Source organism: Ursus arctos, unplaced genomic scaffold (genome assembly GCF_023065955.2).
Source record: "Ursus arctos isolate Adak ecotype North America unplaced genomic scaffold, UrsArc2.0 scaffold_2, whole genome shotgun sequence".
NCBI classification, from domain to species: Eukaryota; Metazoa; Chordata; class Mammalia; order Carnivora; family Ursidae; genus Ursus; species Ursus arctos.
The window spans coordinates 103597542-103621150 of record NW_026622874.1 but is presented as its reverse complement, the minus strand read 5'-3'; the positions used below and the strand labels follow the sequence as shown (position 1 = coordinate 103621150).

Below are 23609 nucleotides of genomic sequence, written 5' to 3'. Positions count from 1 at the left end.
CTTCCTTCTTGTGGCAAAACACACATCAGAGTTACCCCCTTACCCATCTTAAGCATGCAGTTCCCTGGACAAGGCACATTTGCACAGCTGTCCTTTACAGAACTTGCTCCTCTTCCCAAACGGGGACTCTGTCCCCATTCCATGCCAGCCCCTGGCCCCGCCATCTGCTGTCTGTGCAAGGTGGCCTGGTGTCCTTTTTCCGGGCTCATCAGGTGTGGTTCCACTTTGGAGCATTGAGGGCACCGTGGGCCACGTGGGTAACAGAGTGGTCTGTGCAGTCGGGCGTGCGTTAGCTTGCCAGTTGCAGCGTGGTTTTCCCTATGCGTGTGACAGGAGGAGTAACACCTGCCCCGCAGGGTTGTCATTAACTGTGTGGAGCCCTTAACAAAGTGCCAGGCATTTAACAGGCCTTCTGGAGGAGGCTTTTATTAATGCTTTCATCCTCCCAGATGATGTCGAGGGGAAGCAATCCTAATTAATGTTGTGTTCTTTTTCCATTACTTAATGACTGTCTGGTTTGGTTTCAGGGATTAGAAAATGAATACCAAGAGGAAGGACAGCTTCTGGGACAGTTTATGTATGATCAAGAAGGGGAATCACTCCAGATGTTCCACGTCCTGGTAAGGACTTGCACAGCTCCCAGGGGCCCGTGGGTTCCTCCTGTCAGGTGGGCAGGACAAAGCTGCCCAGGGGTGCATGTGGGCGTCAAGCCCTGGGAGGAGTGGGATCTGAGCTTCCTAGCTCTTCCCAAACGAGCCTTTGTAGTATCTTGCTCTGCACACAGGCGCCCTGTTACGCTGAAAGTAAATCTGTGGCTTCTGAGGAGTTGCATTTTGCCTGAGCTCTGTGTCCTACGATAGACACCGGAGTTCACACTAACAGTTTCCAACGTGGCTGCTTCCTCAGAGTTGGGGAAGTGATTGGGCCTGGGGTGTTACTGTGAATTAAGTGTGACCCCTCCCCTTTTGATTTCAGGAAAGACCTGATGGAACTTTCCAGATAGTGGAGCTTCGGATTCTTTCCAACTGGGGCCATCCTGAGTACACATGTCTCTATCGGTTCAGAGTTCATGGAGAGCCTGTCAAGTAGAGACCCTCCTGTGGTTCTTGTACATTTTGTATATACGGGGACAGCCTCAAACACTGGAACCCTTCCTGAACCAGGGCACCTGGAGCATCGCGAGGACGTCACCCCTAAATAAATGCTGCCGACTGCCAATGGGAGTTGACGCCCGGCTTGCTCTTCTGTCCACAGGAAACACTGCATGTCGAATGCCTGGCTTCCCCGAGATCTGCTGGCCACAGCCCATCTCTGTGGGAACCCACCGGAATGAGTGGTTCACAAAGATGGGTATGTCGTTCTGGGGGGTTGTTTTTGGACATAAAGCTCTTGATCCTTGTATTCTCTCGACATCAGGAACAAAGCAAGTGAAGTTAAAGGTCAGAGTGTTCTTGAAGCTTTGATGTTTAGCCTTTCACTGGCCCTTCTAGAGGACTTTGGGGCAGACCCGTTGCCTCTGTTCCATCCAGCACACGTTTCTTTCAGGGAAAAACGATGTCACCAAATTTCAGAGTTCTGAACTCCTTTCCTTTAGGAGAGGGTTTCTCCTTTATTCAGCACCAGTAGTTAATTTAAGTTCCCAGGTGGGGAAATAACTGTGTTTTTCTCCTTAGTTTGCTCCTGCATCTGAGAAGGACTTTCACAGTCAGGCCTGTGTGTCGTTTCTATTCAGATTCCAGCACGGTTGCTTGGTTTTGTCGTGGGCTTGAAGTGGGCCTGATTTGGAAGGAGGTGGTGGCCTGGATCTCAGCCGAGGCCTGAACGGAGGGCTGGGGTCTCGCCAGGTCTCCGTGCATTGGGGGCCACCCTGGAGTTGGACCTCAGTGTCCGTAGGACCCCAGAAATCCAACCTTGGGGATGTCATCAGGTTTTGTTTTAAATTTTGCTGCAAAGTTCAACACTAATGTGCTCCCAGTCTTTAAGAGTCTTTTTACTCTATTGATGGCTCTCCAAGTCCAGTGTGGCAAATTCACCATTACGTGGTAGGGTTATAATTTTTCTTACGGCGGCACTTTCTTCCTGGTTCTAGTTGGGATTTGCCTCTTACTACGACTGTGGGCCATTCTCAATTCCTAGGAGACTTGTTTTGTTTATAATTAATATTTAATATTTAGACTATTTTACTGAGCAGACTTTATGAGATATTTGCAAGGCACTTAAAGTGTTAACAGATGTTTTAAAAATTATTTAAGTTTTATTGGGTTAAGACCGTTCTTTTGGTGTTCTCATAAACACTGTGTTTTCAGAAACAGAAAGTGATGGTGCTGACTGGGGTTTTATGCGTACTGCACAACTGTCCTCGACTACGTAAAGTAGCATTTTTTTCACTCTTAGAATTGGAACTAAATAATGCCTATGCAGTTAAGTTGGATAAAATGTATACAGATGTTTCAGATATTACAGGATAAATATATAAATCAAAATTTCCTATATAAAACTAAATTTGGGAGTTGGGTGGAAATATTTTGAATATTTATTTTTAAAGATGCAGAATAGGACTTTGTGCACGGTATTTTTGTAAATGCTTTTCAAAATACTTGTCTTTGGTAGTGCTTCTTTTGCTGCCACCAAATTGATAAGATGCTATTGAAACGTTTAAATAAAGAGTTTAAATTTTTAAAAGTGCATGTGATGTTTCCAGTGACGAATAAACGGCCTACTTCTTTCCTCAGTCTGCCTTGTTCCTGCCCTGGGGGTGCGGGGGAGGGACCAGTGCACTTGCATATTCCTGCTGCCTCTGCCCTCTGGGGTTCCCAGTCAGCCGCCTGCTCGACCCCCTCAAAGGCACAGCCAGGTCATCAGGGCGTCCGCTGCTGAAGGCAGGTGTGGGGCACTGCTCATTTTCAAGCCCGCCCCAGGGTCGGTGCGTCGAGTACACATTTCCCACGTGCCCACTGTGTGGGGGGCACGGACTAAGACCTACTGGTGAGTAGGGACAAAGTGCCTCCCTTCAAGAGCTGCAGCGGGGGCAGCACACAGGGCGGGAGTCTGGAAGGGGCCCTGGAATGAGGACAGCCCAGGGCCGGCCGTGCTTGTGCCTCCCTGACTCTGGATTTTCAGGGGCAGCCAGCATTCCCACAATGTTTTTATCTTTCTGTGAACCCCTCTGCCCACGAGCAAAAACGCGCTATACATACGTCTGGTCCACCGCCGTTCACACAGATGAAGGTGGACTCAGCTACTGTTTCGTGTCTCCCTTGTCTCGGTTTTGGAACAGATCTGGGAGCTCGCCTGTCCATAAGGAACTTGTGAAAGAACAGCTCTACTGGTGCTTGCATGCATGCACTCCTTAGATTGAACCAGTCCCCAGCGGATGGACGTTTGTGCGATTTTTTCCCTATACAAACAGTTAGTGTGCAAACAAGGAACACTCTGTACTCGATACTCTTGGGAGTCTGAAGAGTTGGCTGACCCCAAAATCCAGTGGGCCTTCAAATGGAAAAACGGCTGAAGTTGTGCTCCCTCCCCAGTCCCTGTCCACTGCTCCCATCCTTGTTGCCCTGCCCAAAACCCATCCACTGTCCCCATCCCCGTTGCCCTGCCCAGAACCCATCCACTGTCCCCATCCCTGTCCCGTGCCCAGAACCTGTCCACTGTCCCATCCCCGTCCCCAGAACCCGTCCACTGTCCCCATCCCTGTCCCCCTGCCCAGAGCCCGTCCACTGTCCCCATCCCTGTCCCCCTGCCCAGAGCCCGTCCGCTGTCCCCATCCCTGTCCCCCTGCCCAGAGCCCGTCCGCTGTCCCCCTCCCTGTCCCCGTGCCCAGAGCCCGTCCCCTGTCCCCATCCCCGTCTCCCCCAGACCTCCAACTCCATGTTAACAGGCGCTTCTGTGTCCAAGCGAGCCGACGACTGCTTCTCGAGCAATGGCATGTCGCCTGGACTTGGGCCTCTCTTGGGTCCCCAAACCCGACCAACACGACCCGGCTTTAGTCACCTTCACCTCCCCGGCGCAGCCCGCGGCATAAAGTATGAAAACACGGCTTTTATTTCAGAACCTTGGCATCCCAAAGACTGCTGAACCGTGGCTGTTAGGCCTCTGGCCACCGGCCCTGGACGCAACCGCGGCGCGCAAGGCCGACCCCCGCGCTCTGCCGTCACGTACCGACGCCATTGTGGCGTCAGCGAGCCCGCCGCGGTCACGTGCGCGCCCGCCGCGGCCCCGCCCCCCGGTCACGTGGCCGCCCAACGCAGGTTCCGCGGTCCCGCCCCGCAGTCACGTGGCCGCCCGCCGGCGCGCCCGCCTCCAGCTGCGCGCGGCTCCTCGCGGGCCACCGTAGAGGGAGTCGGGCGGCCGCCGGGACGGAAGCCGAGAGGCGCTGCCGACCGCGCCTGCGACAGCGTCAGCCCTGCGCGGAGCGCCGGCCCGATGGCGGCGGCGGCTATGGCCGAGCAGGAGAGCGCCCGGAACGGCGCCCGGAACCGCGGCGGTGTCCAGCGCGTGGAGGGCAAGCTGCGCGCTAGCGTCGAGAAGGGCGACTACTACGAGGCGCACCAAATGTACCGGACCCTCTTCTTCAGGTAGCCGCGGCGCCGCGGCCGCCGCCTTCCAGGGCTTTCCGCCGAGCCCGGCGTCCCGCCCCCGGCCGCCTCCCATTGGCCGCGCCACGCCGCCCCGTGCTCCCGTTGGCCCGCGCTGCTGCCTGTCGCCGCGGCGGTCGGAGCTGGCGGGCGGCCGGGAGGTGGAGGGCGCCGGGCCCGGCCCCTGCCCCTGCCCCAGCCCCTGCTGAAGCCGGGCGTCTCCTCCCCGACCTCCCCCTGCCCGACCCTCTCCCCCGTCCCCGGGCCCCGACCCGGCGTCGCCTATCCGCGGTCTCGCCAGGACCGAGCCCCGGGGTCTGCGGCCCCTGGCGGTCCGGTCGTGCGGTGAAACGTGCTCCTGTCCCGCGGCCCTCGCGCCCCGCGCCGGAGCAGCAGTGTCTGTGAGCCCGGCGCCGCGCCTGCACCCGCGCGGCCGAGGGCCTCCGGCGGCGCGGCGAGTCCCGGGGGCTGGGGGCATGGGGAGGACTGGAGGAACGCGGGGGGCCGGGCGGCGCGGCGAGTCTCGAGGGCTGGGGGCGTAGGGGGGACTGGAGGAACGCGGGGCACCCGGCGGCGCGGCGAGTCCCGGGGGCGGGGGGGGGTGCTGGAGGAACGCTGGGGGCCCGGGGGCTGGGGGCGTGGGGTTTGGGGGGACGCGGGAGGGCTCCGGGGCCGCGCGGGGCTCATTGCGCGTGTGTGTGGGGGTACTACAGCGGGCGCACTGAAATCAAAGGTGCTTTCTTCGTGCGGCTCTGTCGCGTCGGCAGGTGTGTGGCCTGCGGGATCCCCTCATGGGCTGCGTGGTCACGGGAGCTGTGTTGTGACACGCTGCTGCTGTGATCTGAGTCGTCGCGTGTGTAGGGCGCTCGGTCATCCTGGACGGTCCAGGCGGAGCAGTGGTGGTGGTGGGGTTCGCTGGGAGGGGATAGGCCTGAACGACAGGTGTAGGGGTTTAGACCCGTCCGTGGAGGGCCTTTTCTGCCCGAACTGTTGCGGTAGGGTATTGAAAGGCCGTTGGGGCGGCCCTTTTCACCGTTCAGGCCGAGACTTTGATGTTGTCCATAAGTGACAAGATGGGTCAGTGTCTCCGCGGACTCTGAGGTCTTGTCCCGGCCCCGCGGGCTCCGGGGCTCCGAGGAAGCCCGGGTAGGAGTGAGCACAGCTGGGCGTAGGCCTTCACCTGGCAGCTTCACCAGCCAGCAGCTTCACCAGCCAGCAGTCCACGTGAGGGGAGCTTTCCCAGCACTCCAGATTGGCCCGGTTGCTTGCTGTTCTCGGGATTACTATGTAGATATTTTCCCCCGCTGATTAATCAGCAAAACTGGATCTTCCCAAAAATAAACAATGTTTCTTGTTTTGAGACAGTTTTGCCCTGTGGGATGAGCTGTGAAGAGGCAAGTCTCTCTGCTCAGGGTGTGTTTGGGGGTGGTGATGGAAAGTAGGCTCTCCACTGCCGCAGCCTTGATTGGGCTTCGAATTTCACCTATGCTCTGTGACCTGGGACCAGCCTTGGCTTCCTCGTGGGGCATCTGGGGTGCACCTGCCACCCCTTGGGAGTTGGGAAAAGTGAATCATCTGCCATTGGCCCCACTATGGTGGCATTCGTGGCCATCCATAGGCCTGGCTGAACTAGCCTGAAGTTGTCCCTGGCTCCCAGGGGAGTCTGTCCCTGCAGACCTGTGATTTCAGCCCCTTTAAGACCCTCCTGGGTGTGCGGCTCCTGGACAAGTCTGATTCCCTGAGTTATACTAGGTTCTTGGTCTTTCTGTAGGTGAATCTGTATATCTGCACCACAGTGTTGGCATGGGGGTGCAGGTTGATGAGCTTTGGCACATGTGTTTCCGTGAGACTGCCGCCAGCCAGGATACGGAGAACGTCCATCACGCAGAGGTTCTTTCTCTGTTCTCAGAATCCGTCCCTCACAACCCTTACCCCTAGGTAGTCACTGCTCTCTGCTGCCCCGTGGGTTGATTTGCATTTTCTAGAATGTTTTGTAAGTGGAATCATATCCTCTTTTTGTACATTTTGAGTTTACCCAGCATGATTAATTGGAGATTTGCCCACGTGTGAAGCATTAGTTCATTTCTGTTGCTGAATGGTGTTCTGTGGTCTGGATGGACCACAGCTTGTTACCCACTCACCTGTTGGATACATTCACCAAATTGCTTTTTTTTTTTAACATTCTGTTTATTTGAGAGAGCGCACGCGCGTGCGTGAGAGAGACAGCATGAGCAAGGGAAGGAGTAGAGGGGGAGGAAGAAGCAGACTCCCTGCTAAGCAGGGGGTTCGATCCCCGGACCTTGAGATCATTGACCTGAGCTGAAGACAGACGCTTAACCCACTAAGCCACCCAGGCATCTCCAAATTGCACTGTTTTAATTGTGTTTTGCAGCAGTTGAAGGAGAAGGGGGCACGGAATTGGGCAGTCCGGTGGGTTGAACTTGGTGCACGAGCCTCAGGTGCGGGCAGTAGTTGAAGCCCGGTGGCCCAGCTGAGGCTCTGGCCCACATCAGTGGTGCTGGTGCTGGCGGGTGGCCCCCTAGCATCTTCAGACCTCTCCAGGACGAGGACAGAGTCCGTTCTCCAGGTCTGTTGGGTTACTGGCGCTCCGTCATCCTCCACCCTCTTTCTGGCTTTTGTGGCTGTTTTGTGGGGTGGCCAGAGGGCCCCTTGGCCCAGTGTCATCACCATCACCTCCCGGGGGGGGGGGGGGCCTCTGCAGCCAGCCTGCCTCCCCCGAGGGGCCTTCCTGAGATTTGTGTGGTTTTGCCTCTTAAATGAAGAAAATTTTTTAAAAGAAAAACTTAGAGGGGCGCCTGGGTGGCTCAGTCGGTGAAGCGTCTGCTTTTGGCTCAGGTCCTGATCCTGGGGTCCTGGGATCGAGCCCCGTGGGGAGTCTGCTTCTCCCTCTCCCCCACCTCCAGTCAGTTGTTGGCTGGCAGATGATAGCAGCATGTGCCCACCAGGTGTGCCGACCAGGTACACTTTCCAGAGGCGTGTGCATGTGTGGGTACAGACATCAGGGCTGCGTGGATGGTGCCGGGCTGGAGGGTTCTTGCTCCATCTGCTCTCAGCGCCCCCAAGCCTTGGGCCCAGACACTAAATCCCTTCCCATTCCCTGAGTTCTGCAGAAAGAAGCGAGTTGCCTTTCACTGTTTTGTTTGTTCTGGCTTTCCTTGATCGGCAACAGGTGATTGACCTGGATGGGACGAGCGCTGCGCGTGGCGCACCGCCCCAGGTAAGGGAGGCCCCGCGGGCACCTGAGAGCAGGCCCTGTTACCCCAGGGATTTGCTGTCGCCTGCTTCTTAGCATCTTCTTTCACCAGGTGTTCGGAGAGGTGGTCTCTTGCTCTGCACCAGACGGAGGAGTCGAGAGTTCTGTCACGTCTTGTGTAAGCAGTAGCACGCTGGCAAGATCGTCATTTAGGACAAGTGCCTGTCCGCGAAAATGGCAGCGTGAGGTGGCGTGCCTCCGAATACTTGTCTTTCCAGAACAGCCCGTGGCTGTGCTGGCCCCAGGTCATGTGCAGGGCGGCTCCTGGCAGGACCAGACTGGGATGAGCTGGGTTGGCGTGGGAGTAGGCCTTGTGCTTGCGTGTGTGAAGGGGGAGGTAGAGGCACAGGGATGGCTCTCGAAAGTGCTGTTGCGGGAAACTGCCGGCCATCCTGGTAACCTGCCGACCTGCGGGCTGGCGGTGGTTTTCTTTTTTCTTTCTCGGGGTGCAGGTTCCTCTCGCCAGCCCCAGCCCCCACCGAGCAGATGGGGTCTTCTGTTGGGGCTGTGTCTGGGCCAGCTGGGTTCCCCGTGTGTGACTGTGTGTTCTCGGGGGGGGGGGGGGGCTTTTTGAAGGAAAGAGCTTTTCTGTGGTTAATTGAACAGCCAGGTGCTCGCATTCACACCTGACCCGTTGGTCCAGGTGAGCTGCAGACAGGCTCCCAGGCGCGGGTTTGGTGTTGGCCCGGCTTGGCAGCACCCGGGTGCTGCGGCTTGAGTGTCTTCCTGTAATTTGTCGTGTCTTGACGGAGGCACAGACTTGGTCGGTGGGATTTCTTTCCTGATGATCGTGGAGTTCAATTCCAGCCAACGACCCGAGCGTCGGCACCACCTGCGTTTAGCTCCGTGTGCTGGGGAAGCCGCTTCGGGCCGGTGGCTTTCTCTCGGGTGTGCTGCGCTTGGCGGAACCGGTCTGTGGCAGACGGACCGTCATCCGTTGTTTGTGTTCAGTTACTTGCTGGGCTCTCACTGCTCTATGTTTCTGTCTGCGGTGGAGGAAACTGAGAAGTGTGCTCAAGGTGGGAAAGTGAGGTAGGACAGAGGGGGTAACAGGAGAGCACGGGGAGGGGGTGGGGACCGCAGAGACGGTGCAGTCATCACAGTGGGTGAGTCTCCATCCTGGAGCTCCCGCCGTCCCGGCCCCTGAGCGCAGCCTTGACCCCTGGTTCTGCAGTGGACCCCAGTGTGCCACTCCGTCCCTCACGCAGCTCCTACCACCGAGGCAGGGCCTCTGCTTCAAGGTGGAAGTCACCCAGCCTTTCTCTGGGTCCTTCTGCTGAAACCCTTGAGCCGCCTAGGCCTGTTTGGGCACAGACAGTGTCCCCTGCCAGCGATGCTGTCAGATGGGGGGCACAGGTCTGCTGGTCCCCTGAGTCCGAGTGCTGACAGCAGGTGCTCCGTCCACACCGGGGGGACCTGGGCCACGGAGCACCCCGCGTGGCACCTGGACGCGTTCAGGGGCGGGTGAGGTGATGGGCTTCAGGGAGCAGAACACAGCTCCGCTCCATCTTCGGTAGGAGGCCTGTGTGCCTGTGACCGGGTGAGGTGATGGGCTTCAGGGAGCAGAACACAGCTCCGCTCCATCTTTGGTAGGAGGCCTGTGTGCCTGTGAGCGTGGGTGCGGGGGATTGTTTGCTTTGTGAAGCTTTCCTGTTGACTTGGAACGTTTTATCTTCAGCATTTATCTCCAAACTGTAGCCACTGGGCTGGGGGAGCGAAATTAAGAGGGGGTGTCTGCGGTGGAGCGTGTGCCACTGGACCTAACCGGGGCTCTGCTCTCTCCCCTGTCTTGCAGATACATGTCGCAGAGCAAGCACACGGAGGCGCGGGAGCTCATGTGCTCAGGGGCACTGCTGTTCTTCAGCCACGGCCAAGTACGCGGCGGGCCTGTCCCTTCTCTGCTCGGGGCCTGCGGGTCGGAAAAGGACCGTCCAGGGAGAGGCCTGGTGGAGGACTGCGCACTGTTGTTGGCACTGACCGCAGCTGGGCAGGCGTCCTCGTGGCACAGGGTGCTATCTGAGGGTGCTGGGGGCTGCACGGGCAGCCGGGGTCTCAGTCCTTCGGCCGCACTGCCCATCGAGCTCTGCTCAGAGTAGTCTCCGTAGCTTCGGTGCGCGGTGTGTTTCTAGCTGGAGACCAGAGCAGCCGTCCAGCTTTGCCGTGGCTTCTGAGAACGAGCCAGAGCTCTGTTTTGGTGATTCTTACGCACTTCCATGTTTTGTAGCAAAACAGTGCTGCGGACTTGTCCATGTTGGTCTTAGAGTCGCTGGAGAAGGCAGAAGTCGAGGTGGCCGATGAGCTGCTGGGTAAGGCTCTCTCACAGTGCATGAGGTACCTTCATACGTGGGGTAGCGACACCCCTACGCACACTACGGACACTCTGGTTTGTCCGAGAACTGCTTGCCAGCCTGTCCGATGCGGTAAATGTGCAGTGGGGAAAGTCATCCTTAGGAGCTGCCCTGCTGGGAGGATGGAGGAGGGGCCTGGTCCCCTGGTCCCAGCCTCTGCACCCGGCGTGTTACCTCCCTGCCCGCCCAGGCCTTGCTCCCCTGTGGGCCAGCTCCCTGCTAGAGCCCCCCCCGGCTCCCCGACACAGGCTAAGCCATGAGGCCACAAAAGTGTGTGTGGCTGCTGGCTCTGCAGCTGAGAGGCCGAGGGGGGTCTCGGGGCCTGGAGGGGAATGCACGTCCAAGGGGACACCCCAGCACAGCCAGTCCCAGGTTTGGAAGTGAAGTAGTTCCTGTTTCGTGAACTTCTAGGAGATGCAGCGTGCAGAGCGCGGGGCAGTAGCGTGTTTCTTCGGGTGAGAGTGTGTTTGTGTTGTTTTAGAAAATCTGGCCAAACTGTTCAGTTTGATGGACCCAAATTCTCCAGAGCGAGTGGCTTTTGTGTCTCGAGCCCTGAAGTGGTCCAGTGGAGGATCTGGGAAACTGGGCCACCCCCGGCTCCACCAGCTGCTGGCCCTCACGCTGTGGAAAGGTAGGCCCGGCACACCTGTGCACAGAGCACCTCGGGCACGGGCAGTCGCGGGAGCAGCTGTCCCTTTTGATGCCCCACGTGGCTCTTATTTGTGTTAGCCGTTTAATCAGGTGGGCTCATGGGCCACAGGAAACAAGGAGGGAGATCTTGCTCTCCGCTGGCCTGGCCCTTCCTGTCCATGGGCCTCGGCTGTATCCCCACCAGCCTCCTTTCTGGGACATCCTCCCCAGCCTGGCCCTCTGATGGCGCCCTGCTCTGTGTTTTCTTCACATTTATCTTGCTTCCGAGTAAGCATTTGGGGGACTGTTAAGTCCACAAGGGGGGGCTTCTGGCAGTTTCCGGGTGTGGTTCCCGTCCTGAGCTCAGGCACAGGGAAAGGCGTGTGGTTGGGTGCTGTGCCCCGCACTTGTGCAGGAGAATTCGAAGAGCTGTGTCCTGTGTGGTGAGCACCTTGCAGGCAGCTCGCTCACAGTGCGTCAGCCTTCCTGGCCTGCTCGCTGGGCAGGGGGCGGGCGAAGGGAGGGTGATGGTGGGAGGTGCGTTGGTGGGAGCAGAGGGGCAGCCTTCCTCACTTGAAGGTGACCTTCCACCGGGAATGTCTGTGACAGCAAGCTCGTCCTGGAAACGGCCTGCTTCCCGCAAGCGGCACAGTGGTCGGACAGGTCTGCCTCCCCCACAGCCGGCGGGCCCAGGGCACGTGCCGGCTGTGTTTCTCGTGCAGCAGTGTGCCTGTGCTGGGCGCTCCCACGAACCTTGTTCGTGCTGGGAAGCCGGCCGTGCGAGCATCTGCAGGCAGTGGTGCTCACTCCGCTGGGTCTCCCCTCCCGCTGTGACCCATGAGGCGGGGGGTTTCTCGACCCCTGTGTGCTGGCACGCCAGCCCTACCCTCACCCCAGAGGGACATGAAGAGAAAACAGTCAGGTGTCAGTTCAAAGGCCAGACGGTTAAGGAATCCGTCCTTGGAGGGTGCGGCTGAATCCTTTCCACGTCCCTCCCCAGGAAGCACGTGGGGTCTGAGAAAGCACCTGGTATCTCGAGGCCGAGGCGGTGCTGGGCTCCCTCCTCTCCTGGCGCACGTTCCCCGTGGACGCCTTGCTCCTCCAGACTCGGCCGTGGCCCGCTGCTGGCGGCGGGTTCCTCCAGCCCTGGGCCACCCTGGCCTTCCCAGCTAGCACGGTCCCCATGTATTTTCTGTCTGTCCTGCCCACAGGACACTGACCTCGGTGAGAGGCTGTCTCTGCTCACCAGCCTGGCGGGGCCGGGGGACTCCCGCTCCGTCTTCCAGGGGCGTCTTCCAGGAGCACCTGCGGCAAACCTCTCTCGCCAGCGAGCGTTGCTTTGGCACCCCTTTTGCCCAGTCTGTATTTAGTGGGGCTGTGGGGAGATGCCAGGCAGACAGTGGGGCGCGGCCCGGCGTCTGTGGCTGAGGAGCAGGACTTAGGCTTCAGGAGTCCCTCAGAGCCCGCGCGGGCGAAGGGCCGGCTGTAAGGCAATTACGCGCAGTGCTTGAGGCACAAACCCCAAGTGAGATGCCACGTCCTGTCCTGCCCCACGGCGCCCACGGCTCGTGTCCGCAGGCTGTGGTGCGTGGGGCCATCACCGGCTCGCCTCCCCTTGGCATGATCGCCGTGTGTGGTGGTGCGGTATGCAGGCGTCCCTCAGGTCGTGGTGCGTCTTCGACAGTCAGGGTTTGAGGCGGCCCTGCCTCGAGCTGGCATGTTGGCGCCATGTTTCCAACAGCGCTCGCTCACTTGTGTCCCCGTGTCACCATCGGTCGTTCTAGCAGCAATGCAGGCTGTTTCATTAGGATCTGTGACCGTGGTCTTTGACGTGGTCCTGGTTCTGGGGAGCCAGGAACTGCGCTCATGGAAGGGGGTGAATTTCATTGATAAATGTGTGTACCCACTGCTCCGCCACCAGCCGGACCCACGTCTCGCACCTCAGGCCTCCCTGTTCCCTGAGGCCCCGCAGTGTTGAAATGGGGCAGGTTCGTGATCCTACAGTGGCCTGTCCGTGTCCCAGTGAAAGGAGGAGTCCCACGTCTCGTTTTAAATAACAAACTACAGAGGGTTAAGCTCTGTGAGGAAGGCTTGTCCAGGGGTGAGACAGCCCGAAAGCCAGGCCTCCTGCACCGAACAGCCAAGTAGTAAATGCAAAGGAAAACTTCTTGAAGGAATTAAAAGTGCTAATCCAGTGAACACATGAATGATAAGAAAGTGAAATGGCCTTATTGCTGCTATGGAGACAGTTTTAGTGGTCTGGATGAAAGATCAAACTAGCCGCAACATTCCCTTTAAGCCAAAGCCTGATCCAGAGCAAGGCCCTAACTCTCCTCAATGCCATGAAGGCTGAGAGAGGTGAGCAAACTGCAGAATACCAGTTTGAAGCTAGCAGACGCTGGTTCATGAGGTTTAAGGAAAGAAGCCTTCTCCATAATATAAAAGTACAGATGAACACGTGGTAAATGCTGATAGAGAAACAGCAGCAAATTATCCAGAAGATCGAGCTGATATCATCACTGAAGCGGCTGAAAATGAACAGATTTTCAGGGAACGTGAAACAGCTTGATGGAGTCTAGGACGTTCAGGACTTCCGTACCTAGAAAGAAGTCAACGCCTGGCTTCAAAGCTTCAAAGACAAGCTGACTCTCTTGTCAGGGACTAATAGAGCTGGTAACGTGAAGTTGAAGCCAGTGCTCACTACCATTCTGAAAATCTTAGGGCCCTTATGAATTTTGCTAAATCCACTCTGCCTGTCCCGTATACACGCAACGACAAAGGCTGGATGACAGTGTTTCTATTATCAAGATGGTTTACTGAACATTTTAAGCCCACCGTCGAGACCCACTGCTCAGAAAAAAGATTCCTTTCAAAATAGGACTGCTTGCTGACAATGTACCCAGTCACCCAAAAGCTCTGATGCAGATGGGCAGCAAGATAAATGTTGTTTTCATGCCTGACACATCCATTCTGCAGCCCACAGATCAAGGAGTCATTTCAACCTTCAAGTCTTTTTTTTTTTTTTTTAAGATTTTATTTATTTATTTGACAGAGAGAGAGAGACAGCCAGCGAGAGAGGGAACACAGGTAGGGGGAGTGGGAGAGGAAGAAGCAGGCTCATAGCGGAGGAGCCTGATATGGGGCTCGATCCCATAACACCGGGATCACACCCTGAGCCGAAGGCAGATGCTTAACTGCTGTGCCACCCAGGCGCCCCTCAACCTTCAAGTCTTATTATTTAACAAATACATTGCATAAGGCTATCGCTGCCATAGATAGTGATTCCTCTGATGGTTCCGGGAAAAGTCCATTGAAAACTTTCCAGAAAGGATTCATCATTCTAGATGCCACTAAGAACACCCATGAGTCATAGGAAGAGGTCAAAATATCAGTAGTGACAGGAGTTTGATAGGCGTTGATTCCAACCCTCATGGACGACTTTGAGGGGTTCAAGACCCCATGCAGGAAGTCGCTGCAGATGCGATGGGAACGGCAAGAGAACTAGAGTCAGAAGTGGAGCCTGAACGTGGGGCTGAACTGCTGCCATCTCACACTTTATAAGACAAGGATCTGTGTCTTATGGAGGAGTGAAGAAAGTGGTTTCTTGAGATGGGATCCACTCCTGGTGAAGATGCTGTGACGACTGTTGAAGGGACCACTAAGGATTCACGGGATCACATAAACAGAGCTGATAAAGCAGCAGCACGTTGGAGAGAACGGACTCCCAGTCCGAAAGAAGTTCTCCTGTGGGTAAAATGCTATCCAACAGCATCACACACGACAGAGAAATCCCTCGTGAAGAATCCATCAGTGCAGCCAACGGCATTGCTGTCTTATTGTGAGAACACGGCACGGCCACCCCAACCTTCAGCAGCCACCACCCTGATCGGTCAGCAGCCGTTGACGTCGAGGCAGAACCGTCCACCAGCAGAAAAGACCGTGACTCCCTGAAGGCTGAGATGCTGGTGTGCGTTTCCAGCCGTGAAGCATTTCTTACTCGAGGCACGCCCCTGGTTTTTAGACCGCGCCATTGCACTTCACGGACCAGCACGGGGTCAGCACAGCTCTGACGTGCATGGGGAAACCAGGGAGCTGGATTTGCTTTGCTGCAGAACTTGCTGGTTGGTGGTCCGGAGCCAAGGCCACAGGGTGCCCGAGCTGCTCCTGGGCGGGCTCCAGTCCAGTTCTTGGAGGGAGCCTTGTGCCGGGACGGAGCATGGAGTTTTGCCTAATTTCTCCTCTCATAGGATGCTGTTGTTCTAAGGGGTCTGAGGGAGAGAGGAGAGACAGCACGGGTACACAGAGAAATGCTGACTCAGAATTATTCTGTGTTCCTGAAGGCGGCATGCTGGGCCCTGAGAGCTGGTGCCCAGGGCAGGGGGGCGGCCGGGTCCCAGCCGGAACAGGTGTTCCCAGTAGAGGAAGCTGAGGCACGGGGCCGAGCCCTGGCAAAGTGTGAGAACCAGGTGCCTTGTGAGCAGGACAGGGCGTGATCCTGTTTGCTCCGGGAGATGGGTCAGGGTGTGGGGAGGTGGTCTGAGCAGTGGCCTGGCCTAGACTGGGTCTCTGCCTCGGCACAGCTGCCACCGTGGGCGTCCTGGGCTCTGTCGGATGCCGAGCACACCCCCTTCGCCGTGGCAGCCAGGAACGGAGGGGTGGGGTATTGAGCCCTCAGTGCGGAGTGAGCAGCCGCGGGGAGGGTAGGGGTTGGGGGGGTAGAAGTGGATTTTCAAGGGATGAGTGGGGACAGCAGCTTTACAGCCTGAGTCATTTACTGATATTGAGAAGATTGGGATTTTGGTCATTTTTTTTTTAAAAAAACAGACATGCTTACAAATAGCTGAGTGTTGGAACAGACATGCCCTGTGGTGCCGTTAGCCCTGAAGCTTCGTGCATGGCTGAGAGCTGTAGCCACAGGGAACAGGGCCCTGAGAGGAGCATGCCCTGAGTCACCTGTTGGGGCATGGTTTCCACTTCGGGGCCTGAGATTCCACGTTTCTGACCAGCTCCCAGGTGACCCCATATGGAAGGGGGCCGCCTGGTCTCCTCTGCGGACACCGTGGGGGTGAGCTGTGTCCCCACTGCATGAAGGACCCGGCCATCATCACGGGGACTTTCATCCAGAAAAGCTTCTCCGCCTGCCTGATGGGGCTGTGCCCTGTGTCGGGCGGACAGACCGTAGACACGGTGATTGAAGCAGAGAACGGGGTGGGGCGGGTGGGCTGGGAGCACAGTGTGGGCCTGTCGGGAGGACCGGGGCTGCGAGGCTCTCGGGGGACATCCCCGTGGCCTGGGGGCAGGCGGCCTGGCCTGGGCCTGGCTGCCACTCTGAGATTCAGGGCGTTGGCGTGTTGCAGTTAGTGGGGCTGGCATCTCATGTCATCAGAAGCGCGTAGAACTGCCGCCGTGAGAGCCCGAGGGTTCCCTGTTGGCCGTTGCTCGTGGGTCAGCCCACGTCCGCGCGGCCGCGGGGACCCCGAGCCGCTTGCGCAGGGCAGTGCGGCCGAAGCCTGCCGCCTCCCGCCGCGTGCGTGCGACGCGGCGGACTTGACCCGTGTGAGGTGGCAGAGCCCGCGTGCGCGGCAGGTCCGGCGGCTGACGCGTGCACGCCCCCCGTGTCCCCTTGCCTTTGTAGAGCAGAACTACTGCGAGTCGCGGTACCACTTCCTGCACTCCGCGGACGGCGAGGGCTGCGCGCACATGCTGGTGGAGTACTCGACCTCCAGGGGCTTCCGCAGCGAGGTGGACATGTTCGTGGCCCAGGCTGTGCTCCAGTAGGTACCCACGCTCGCTCGGCCCCCTCTGCGCGCGGCTGTGCGCGTCCGTCCCTCGTCCCTGCCGCTGTCGCCCCGTGACCTGGCCGCTGACCCCTCGAGGCGGCCCCGGAGGCGAGCGTCCGCTCGGAGTCCGTGTTCTGCTGTGACTCCCCGGTGTGTGTGTTTTCTTACGTCACCTCTTTGAGGTTTTGGCGTTTTTAGTGTCAGGCCGCTATTTTTTGTAGGGTACGAGGCGTCTCAGCATGGGGAGCACGCGTGCTTTTGAGGCTTTCCCAGGGCTGCTCCTGCCTTCCTGCACGTCTCGTGCTTTGGAAGGTTCCCCGTGAGGGGGCTGGTGCCCCGGCCCGAGTCTGTCCCTGCTCCCACAGGCCTCCTCGCTGCCCCCCCCCCCCAGTCCTGGGTGGTGCTGGCGCTCACAGCTCGGGAAGGGGACGCGGCGCCGCCCGCCTGAGCTCCAGACGCCTCTCGAGCGTGCTCCTCCCGCAGAAGCGCTGGGATTTGGTGCCCGGGCATGGGGTTAGGAAAGGTCTCACGGATTTGAAGGGGTTGGAGTCACGGGACGTTTGCTGTGTGCACGACAGCATCTCCGCTTCCACGCTCTGCCCACAGCGACGCGTGGCCGGCGTCTGTCCCTCAGACACGGAGACGTTTCTTAAACCCCAGAGCTCCCTGCCCCGGGCCGTGGGTGTATAGTGCACAGCGTCCCTGGGCCGGCCGGGGTCGCGTGGAACCACCAGACGCCTTCTCGTCAGTCCCTCTGTCGCGTCACGAGGTGGAGCCCCTGCAGCAGATGGTCCGGCTGTGGACGCGTCACCCTGGGGCCGAGAACGGAGCCTGTCCGCCCGCCCGGCATGGCACCCGGGGCCTGTGGCCTCGATCCCACGGGCCCCCGGGCTGACTGCTGGTGCTGGCAGGGGCCCAACGGGTGCAGACAGTCCCGAGAACGCCCTCCGTGTCCGAGCTGCACCGACTGTGGCCGTGGTCCCCTCCCCGCGGACCCCTCCCCGCGGACCCCTCCCTCCGCGTCTGTAAACTGCGGCGGTCAGGCGGTGCCCTGCTCGCGGGGCGGCTTGTCTGAGTGCAGAGCCTGGCCAGCGCCGGCTTTCTGTGCCGTGCTCCCCCCAGCACCCGTGCACAGGCCGCTCGTCCTCCGCCAATAGCCCGCTTACCGGATGTTTTCCAGGTTCCTCTGTTTAAAAAACAAGAGCAGCGCGTCGGTGGTGTTCACGACGTACACGCAGAAACACCCGTCCATCGAGAACGGCCCTCCGTTCGTGCAGCCTCTGCTCAACTTCATCTGGTTCCTGCTGCTGGCCGTGGACGGGTGAGTGTCACGCGGGTGTTCGGGGTGCGGCCTGCGCTTTTCTTGGTCAGCCCTCTTGGATTTTCACGTGGAAACAGTCGTGCCCCGCTCTGCTCCTGTTTCAGAGGCAAACTGACCGTGTTCACGGTGCTGTGTGAGCAGTACCAGCCGTCCCTGCGGCGGGACCCGATGTACAATGAGGTGAGCGGCGTGGGGGCGGCCGCCGGACAGCGAGAGCAGTCCTCCGCCCCGGGCGGCCCTCGGGAGTGGGACGGGGCCCTGAGAGGAGGTGCGGGAGGTCTTGTGCACGGGGCGTGTTCCGGCTCCACGGTGACCCCGTGCCCTCCTCTTCCAGTACCTCGACAGGATAGGACAGCTCTTCTTCGGCGTGCCGCCCAAGCAGACGTCGTCCTACGGGGGCTTGCTAGGTAAGGCCGGAGCGGGGGCGCCTGCAGGGAGGGAGCAGAGCGGGCATGGCCACGTCCACCCTGGCCTGAGCCCCGGGCCCTGCCGGGCGTGGTTGTGGCGCTCTGTCGGCCCCGTGTCGCTGGCTGCCCTCGAGGTCCATCTTCAGCAGATTCCCAGACACAGCTGAGGGGGTCCTGTTGGCCCTAGTGCTCCCTCTCCTTTGGCCACAGAATCAAGGCGGATTTCTTTTTTTTTTTCTTCTGGTAAAATACACATATCCCAAAATTTGCTGTTTAACCGTTTCTAAGCGTCCAGTTCAGGGGCACCGAGCACAACCACAGGGCTGTGCAGCCGTCCTCCCGTCCGGCTCTAGAACGTTCCATCCCCCACGCAGAGACCCTGTCCCCATGACGCACGGACCCCCACCCGCTCCCCCGGCCCCGCCGTCTACTCTGCGTGTCTGAGTCTGACGATTCCGGGACCTCGTGTGAGTGGGGTCCCTGTGCGTGTCCTTCTGTGTCTGGCTGGTGTCCCTCCACCTCCCGTCCTCGGGGCTCATCCCCATGGGGCAGGGGTCCGGTTCCTTCCTTTAGAAGGCCGGTCATACTCCATGGTGTGGACGGACCGCCCTGTGTTACCCATCCCTCTGTGGTGGACCCCGTAATGCCGCCGTGAATGTGGGGGCACGTGCGTCTGTTTGAGCTCCCACATCCAGTGCTTTGGGTAATGCACCCTGAGGTCAGATTGCTGGGTCACATTGAAATTCGGTTTAACTTTGGGGATGCTGCCAGACTGTTGTTCACAGCAGTGGCGCCGTTTCCCATCCCGCCAGCTGCACACAGGGCTCCCGTTTCTCTGCGTCCTTGCCCATGTTGGCTGTTGTCTGTTGTGTGTGACTCAGTCGTGGGTGTGAGGGTCTTGCTGTGGTTCTGACCCGTCGCCCTGACGACTAGTGAGACTGGTGACGCTCAGCCTCGTTCTTGTGCTTAGTGGCCGCCCTGTCCGTCCAAGTCATGTGCCTGTTTTTGAATCAGGTTGGTGATTTCTCTATACTGGATACTGATCCCTTGTCAGATATAAAATTCCCAAATATTTGCTCCCATTTTGTGGACTGCCTCTTTTTTTTTTTTTTTTAAGACTTTATTAAACAAAGAGCAGTTTCAGTGGGGCTGAGAGTGGTACAGCTGGCTGGGCATCTGACTCTTGGCTTCAGCTCAGGTCATGATCTGAGGGTCGTGACGTTGAACCCCACGGTGGGCCCCACGCTCAGCATGGAGTCCGCTCGCGGTTCTCCCTCTTCCTCTGCCCCTCCCCCGGTCACGTGCACTCTCTCTAAAATAAATAAAATTTTTAAAAAAGCTAAACGAAAGCAGCTTTAGCTTCACAGTGAGATAAAGAGGAGGGCGTGGAGATGTTCCATTGCCCTCCGTGCCCCGCACAGCTGTTACCGGCGCCCCCGTCAGAGTGGTTGGTGACTTGTCGGAATTGAGGAACCTACGGGGACACGGCGCGTCACCAGGGGTTCATGGTTTATGTTGGGTTACTTCTGATGCCGGACGTTTATAGGTGTAGACGCACGTGTCCCCCAGTAGAGAATCCTGCAGTGGTTCTTGCCCTGAAAATCCTGCCCGCCCCTCCCCACACTCCACTGCCTTTTCTCTGTCTGGGTACTGCCTTCTCATGCACAGAATTTTAAGTTTTCAGGAAGTCCGGTTTATCTGGGTGTCCTCCATTGCTCACGCCTTTGGTCCCATCCATAATGTCCTCGTCCAGCCCAGTGCTGTGAAGCTTTTGCCCCATGTTTTCTAAGAGGTTTACGGTTCCTGGGTTTACATTGACGTCCTTGATCCATTTAGAGGGTTTTTGTACCTTGTGTGAGGTAGGGGTCCAGCATCCTTGTGTTCGTGGATGTCCAGCGTCCTGGCATCGTTTGCTGAAGAGATTGGCCTCCCCCCCCCAGTGGTCTTGACACCCTTGTCTGAGATGGCTTGACCCCTGTGCACGTGGGCTTCTTTCTGGGCTCTCTGTTCTGCGGGCCTCTGTGTCTGTCACCCGTGCCACGCTGCTGTGATGACTCTAGTAAGTTTTGAAATCAGGAAACGTGAGCCCTCCGGTTTTGTTGTTTTTCAAGATCGTTTTGGCTGTTTGGTCCATTGCAATTCCATTTAAATTTTAGGATGAGTTTTCTTTTCTTGCAAACAAGCCATTGGGATTTTGACAGGGACTGCATTGAATCTGCAGGTGGCACTGGGTGGCATTGGTCTTTGCAGCGTGTGAAGTCCTCCAATCCACACACGGGAAGTGCTTCCATTTATTTATGACTTTAATCTCTTTCTGGGGCGGTCTCTGGTTTTCAGTCGTGAGTCCCTCGTCTCCTTGGTTAAGGTCAGTGCCTAAGTATTTTATTCTTTCTGTGCTGTTGTAAATGGGATGTTTTCATAATGTCTTTTTCAGATCGTTCATTGTTGGTGTAAAGAAACGCAGCTGATTTTCACGTGCTGACTTTGTATCCCTTACGTGCTGGACCCACTTACTCTGACCACTCTTTTGTGGAGTCTTTAGAGTCCTCTGCACATAAGACCACGTCGTAGGCAAACAGATCCTTTCCCCTGTAGATGCCTCTTCCTTCGTTCTCGTGCCCGGCTGCTCCGGCCGGAGTTTCCAGGACTGTGTGGAGCGGAGGTGGTGAGGGCAGGCGCCCTCCCTTGTCCCTGCTCCTTGAGGAAGCGCTCAGGCCGTCCCCGTCGAGGATCACGTTTGCCGTGGGGGTTTCGAGGTTACCGTGTGGAGACGGTTCCTCCCGTTCCTGGTTTGTCGAGTGCCTTTGTGAGCGTGTCGGATGAGTCAGGTGCTGTTCCTGCATCAGTTGAGACCGACGATCGTGTGGGCGTCCCCTCGTTCTGCGGACGTGGTGCGTCACACTGGCGGGTTTTCACGGGGAGTCCCCTGTGCGGCCCACGGAAAAGCCGCTATCTTCTTGTGCTGCCGCGGCCTGTCTTCCAGTGGCCTGTGGAGGGTGTTGGCCTCCGTGTTCACAAGGGACACTGGTCTGTGATTTTCTCGGAGTATCTCTGGGGTTCTGGCTGTATCGGATGAATCAGGAAGCGCTCCCTCCCCCGCAATTGTTCTGGAAAAGCTTGAGAAGGACGGGTGTTGGTTATTGAGTGTTGAGCAGAATTCCCCAGTAAAGCCGTCAGGGCCAGGGCTCTTCTTTGCTGGGAATTTCTATGACCTATTCGGTGTCTTTCTTGTTATTGGTCTGTTCAGATTGTGCCTTTCTTCATGCTTTTGTCTTGGGGGGTGTTGGAGGCCAGGCCTCTGGTCCTCATCTGCCTGGCCGGGCAACATGGTGCGGCCCTCCCCCCAGCAGGGCAGGCAGCGACCAGTTTGGTCCTTCTGAACGTGGCTTTTCTGAGCCTGAATGTGGTGTTACCTTTGAGTAGATCTTGTTTCACGGAGTTTAGTTCACCCACACGCCCCTGCACCTGTCTGCGCGGCCGGGCAGCATTGAGGCTCCCTTCCTCAGGTTCCTTCCGGAGCTGAGGCGGCCCCAGGTGACAAAGCTCGGTGACGCTGCTCCTGCCCTGCTCCCCGAATCCAGCTGGCGCCCTCCTCCTGGGCATGTAGGGTTGGCCTGGGTGGGCGTTTGCATCCTTTGAGCCAGACTGCGCTCGTGGGAAGTTCTTTTGTCCGAGATGATTTTGAAAGTTGTTACATGCAATTGGACTTCCTACTTGTAAACTGTCTGGATTTGTCCATGGAAGGTGCTCCTGCCACGTACGGGCCTGAGTGAGGCTGCGCGTGTCTGAAGCCGAGGTTGTGTGTGGGCAGCTCTCGGGCTGGGCGTCCCGCCCTCGCTCCTCGCCACAGGTGTCCTGACGCTTGGTGTGTGTTCATTTCCCACCAGAACTTTGGACTCACCCCTCCGGTGCCCGGGATGCCGGCGGCATGTTCGTGGGACCTGATTTCGTGTGCCCGAGTCTGTCCAGACAGCACTGTGCACGTTTCTGGGTTTTTTTTCCTGGTGGTTTGGCTTCAGGGGACTTTCTGATCTCCTGAGTTTGTATTGAAGTGTTGTTCTTTGAATAAAAAGTAGATGAGGGAAGTATTGGTGGTGGCAGCCCCCTGGGTGATGGTGGCCACCGTTTGTGCACGTGAACGCATCCTGACCGCTCTGTGAACAGGGTAAGGGTGCACACGTGTGATGCACACGCGTGTCTGCTCGACGGTGACCTCCCTGTGACGTGGTTCTGATGACGGTCCTCCAGGGCTGTCAGGCTGCCGTGCTGTGTCCCCGGATGGGCACGCGTGGTCTTTCCCCAGCCGTCAGGTCCTTTCCAGAGACTCGTGGGGAGCTCCCGCTCGTCCCGTCCGAGCCTGGGGACACGGCGCCGTGGAAGGTGGGGTTCCCCGGGCCGGGGGCACCGACCGCGTGCCGCCGCCGGGCCCCTGACGGCACCTGCATTTGCTTCCAGGGAATCTTCTGAGCAGCCTCATGGGCGCCTCGGAGCAGGAGGGCGAGGACAGTCAGGACGACAGCAGCCCCATCGAGCTCGACTGAGCCCGCCCGCCCGGCCTGCATGAAGACGCCCGAGCCCGGGCCCTCACACCCGGGGCCCCGTGGCGAGGCGGGGGCGGCCGCGTCGGGTCTGCGCGCCGGCCCGGGGCTGTGTGGCCTGCGGCGGCTGTGCTGGCCGGGCCGCGCCCGCACCTTCAGACTGACCCACAATAAAGCACAGGCCTTGCCGCGCTTCCACCCTTTCCCTGTCCTTTGTGTCTGGTTTGCTTTGGGAGGCGACCTGGCGTCTGGCGCAGGCCCGACCCCGTCGCAGACGGTGTGGGGGGTGGCCGCCGTCCAGCTGGCCCCACGCGACGTCCTGCGGTGGCCCGGCCGGCATCTGGGCGGCTGGTCTGGGCTGCACCGAGGCCGCAGCCGTTCGGGATGCGTCTCACAAAGGGACCAGGAGGCCTCTCCACGGTCTGTGACACAGTATTTATGTTCACTGGGTGATCGAGTCCTTCGACCTGGCGTCGTAGGTTGTAACCAATAACCAGTCCCGGAGCGAGCGGATCCGCCCTTTCTCACGCAATGCCAGATGTTCCCGGAGCAATGACAAGAGGGGAGACACTTTATTTTTTCACAGTTAAAATAAGAGTTGAAGATTAACACACAGTGGTCATGCATGGGAAGGACTGAGATACACGCTTTCATTGACTGTAAGATGGAATTTAAAGGAAGGTTTGTGTTACCTGTTGAGCTGAAATAAATCCTTTATACTGGGCTTCGCA

At 58.3% G+C, this 23609-nt stretch overlaps 2 protein-coding genes across 45 annotated transcripts in view; both read left to right on the top strand.

Moving 5' to 3' along the window:
- The window catches only part of SUN1 (Sad1 and UNC84 domain containing 1), a 52309-nt gene extending 49627 nt beyond the window's left edge, over positions 1-2682 (top strand). For all 41 annotated transcript variants that reach the window (XM_057315626.1, XM_057315629.1, XM_026489990.4 and 38 more), the window contains 2 exons: positions 528-620; positions 976-2682. In XM_057315626.1, the coding sequence (XP_057171609.1) occupies positions 528-620; positions 976-1089 (207 nt within the window). In that variant the 3' untranslated portion in view covers positions 1090-2682. The remainder of the gene's footprint in view (positions 1-527; positions 621-975) is intronic.
- A 1662-nt stretch (positions 2683-4344) lies between these two features.
- Positions 4345-23078, top strand: GET4 (guided entry of tail-anchored proteins factor 4). 4 transcript variants are annotated; one of them, XM_057315313.1, is made up of 11 exons: positions 5516-6470; positions 7771-7818; positions 7907-7972; positions 9650-9728; positions 10079-10160; positions 10684-10833; positions 16468-16606; positions 17793-17933; positions 18011-18113; positions 18268-18340; positions 22796-23078. In XM_057315313.1, exons 2-11 carry the CDS (start codon positions 7784-7786, stop codon positions 22879-22881), a joined length of 954 nt encoding a protein of 317 aa, XP_057171296.1. In that variant the 5' UTR covers positions 5516-6470; positions 7771-7783; the 3' UTR covers positions 22882-23078. The 4 variants fall into 4 exon arrangements, with proteins under 4 accessions (XP_048080729.1, XP_057171297.1, XP_057171296.1 ...); XM_057315312.1 differs by having other exon boundaries at positions 5516-7167; XM_048224772.2 differs by lacking the exons at positions 5516-6470; positions 7771-7818; positions 7907-7972 and adding an exon at positions 4345-4580 and having other exon boundaries at positions 18038-18113.
- The last annotated feature ends 531 nt before the right edge of the window (positions 23079-23609 follow it).

Excerpts from the sequence above, each read along its gene's own strand:
- GET4 (XM_048224772.2), top strand. The coding sequence starts at position 4,429 with ATGGCGGCGGCGGCTATGGCCGAGCAGGAGAGCGCCCGGAACGGCGCC. Across the intron at positions 18,114-18,267 it reads GGGACCCGATGTACAATGAG|TACCTCGACAGGATAGGACA; the intron begins GTGAGCGGCGTG and ends CTCCTCTTCCAG. Across the intron at positions 18,341-22,795 it reads GTCCTACGGGGGCTTGCTAG|GGAATCTTCTGAGCAGCCTC; the intron begins GTAAGGCCGGAG and ends ATTTGCTTCCAG.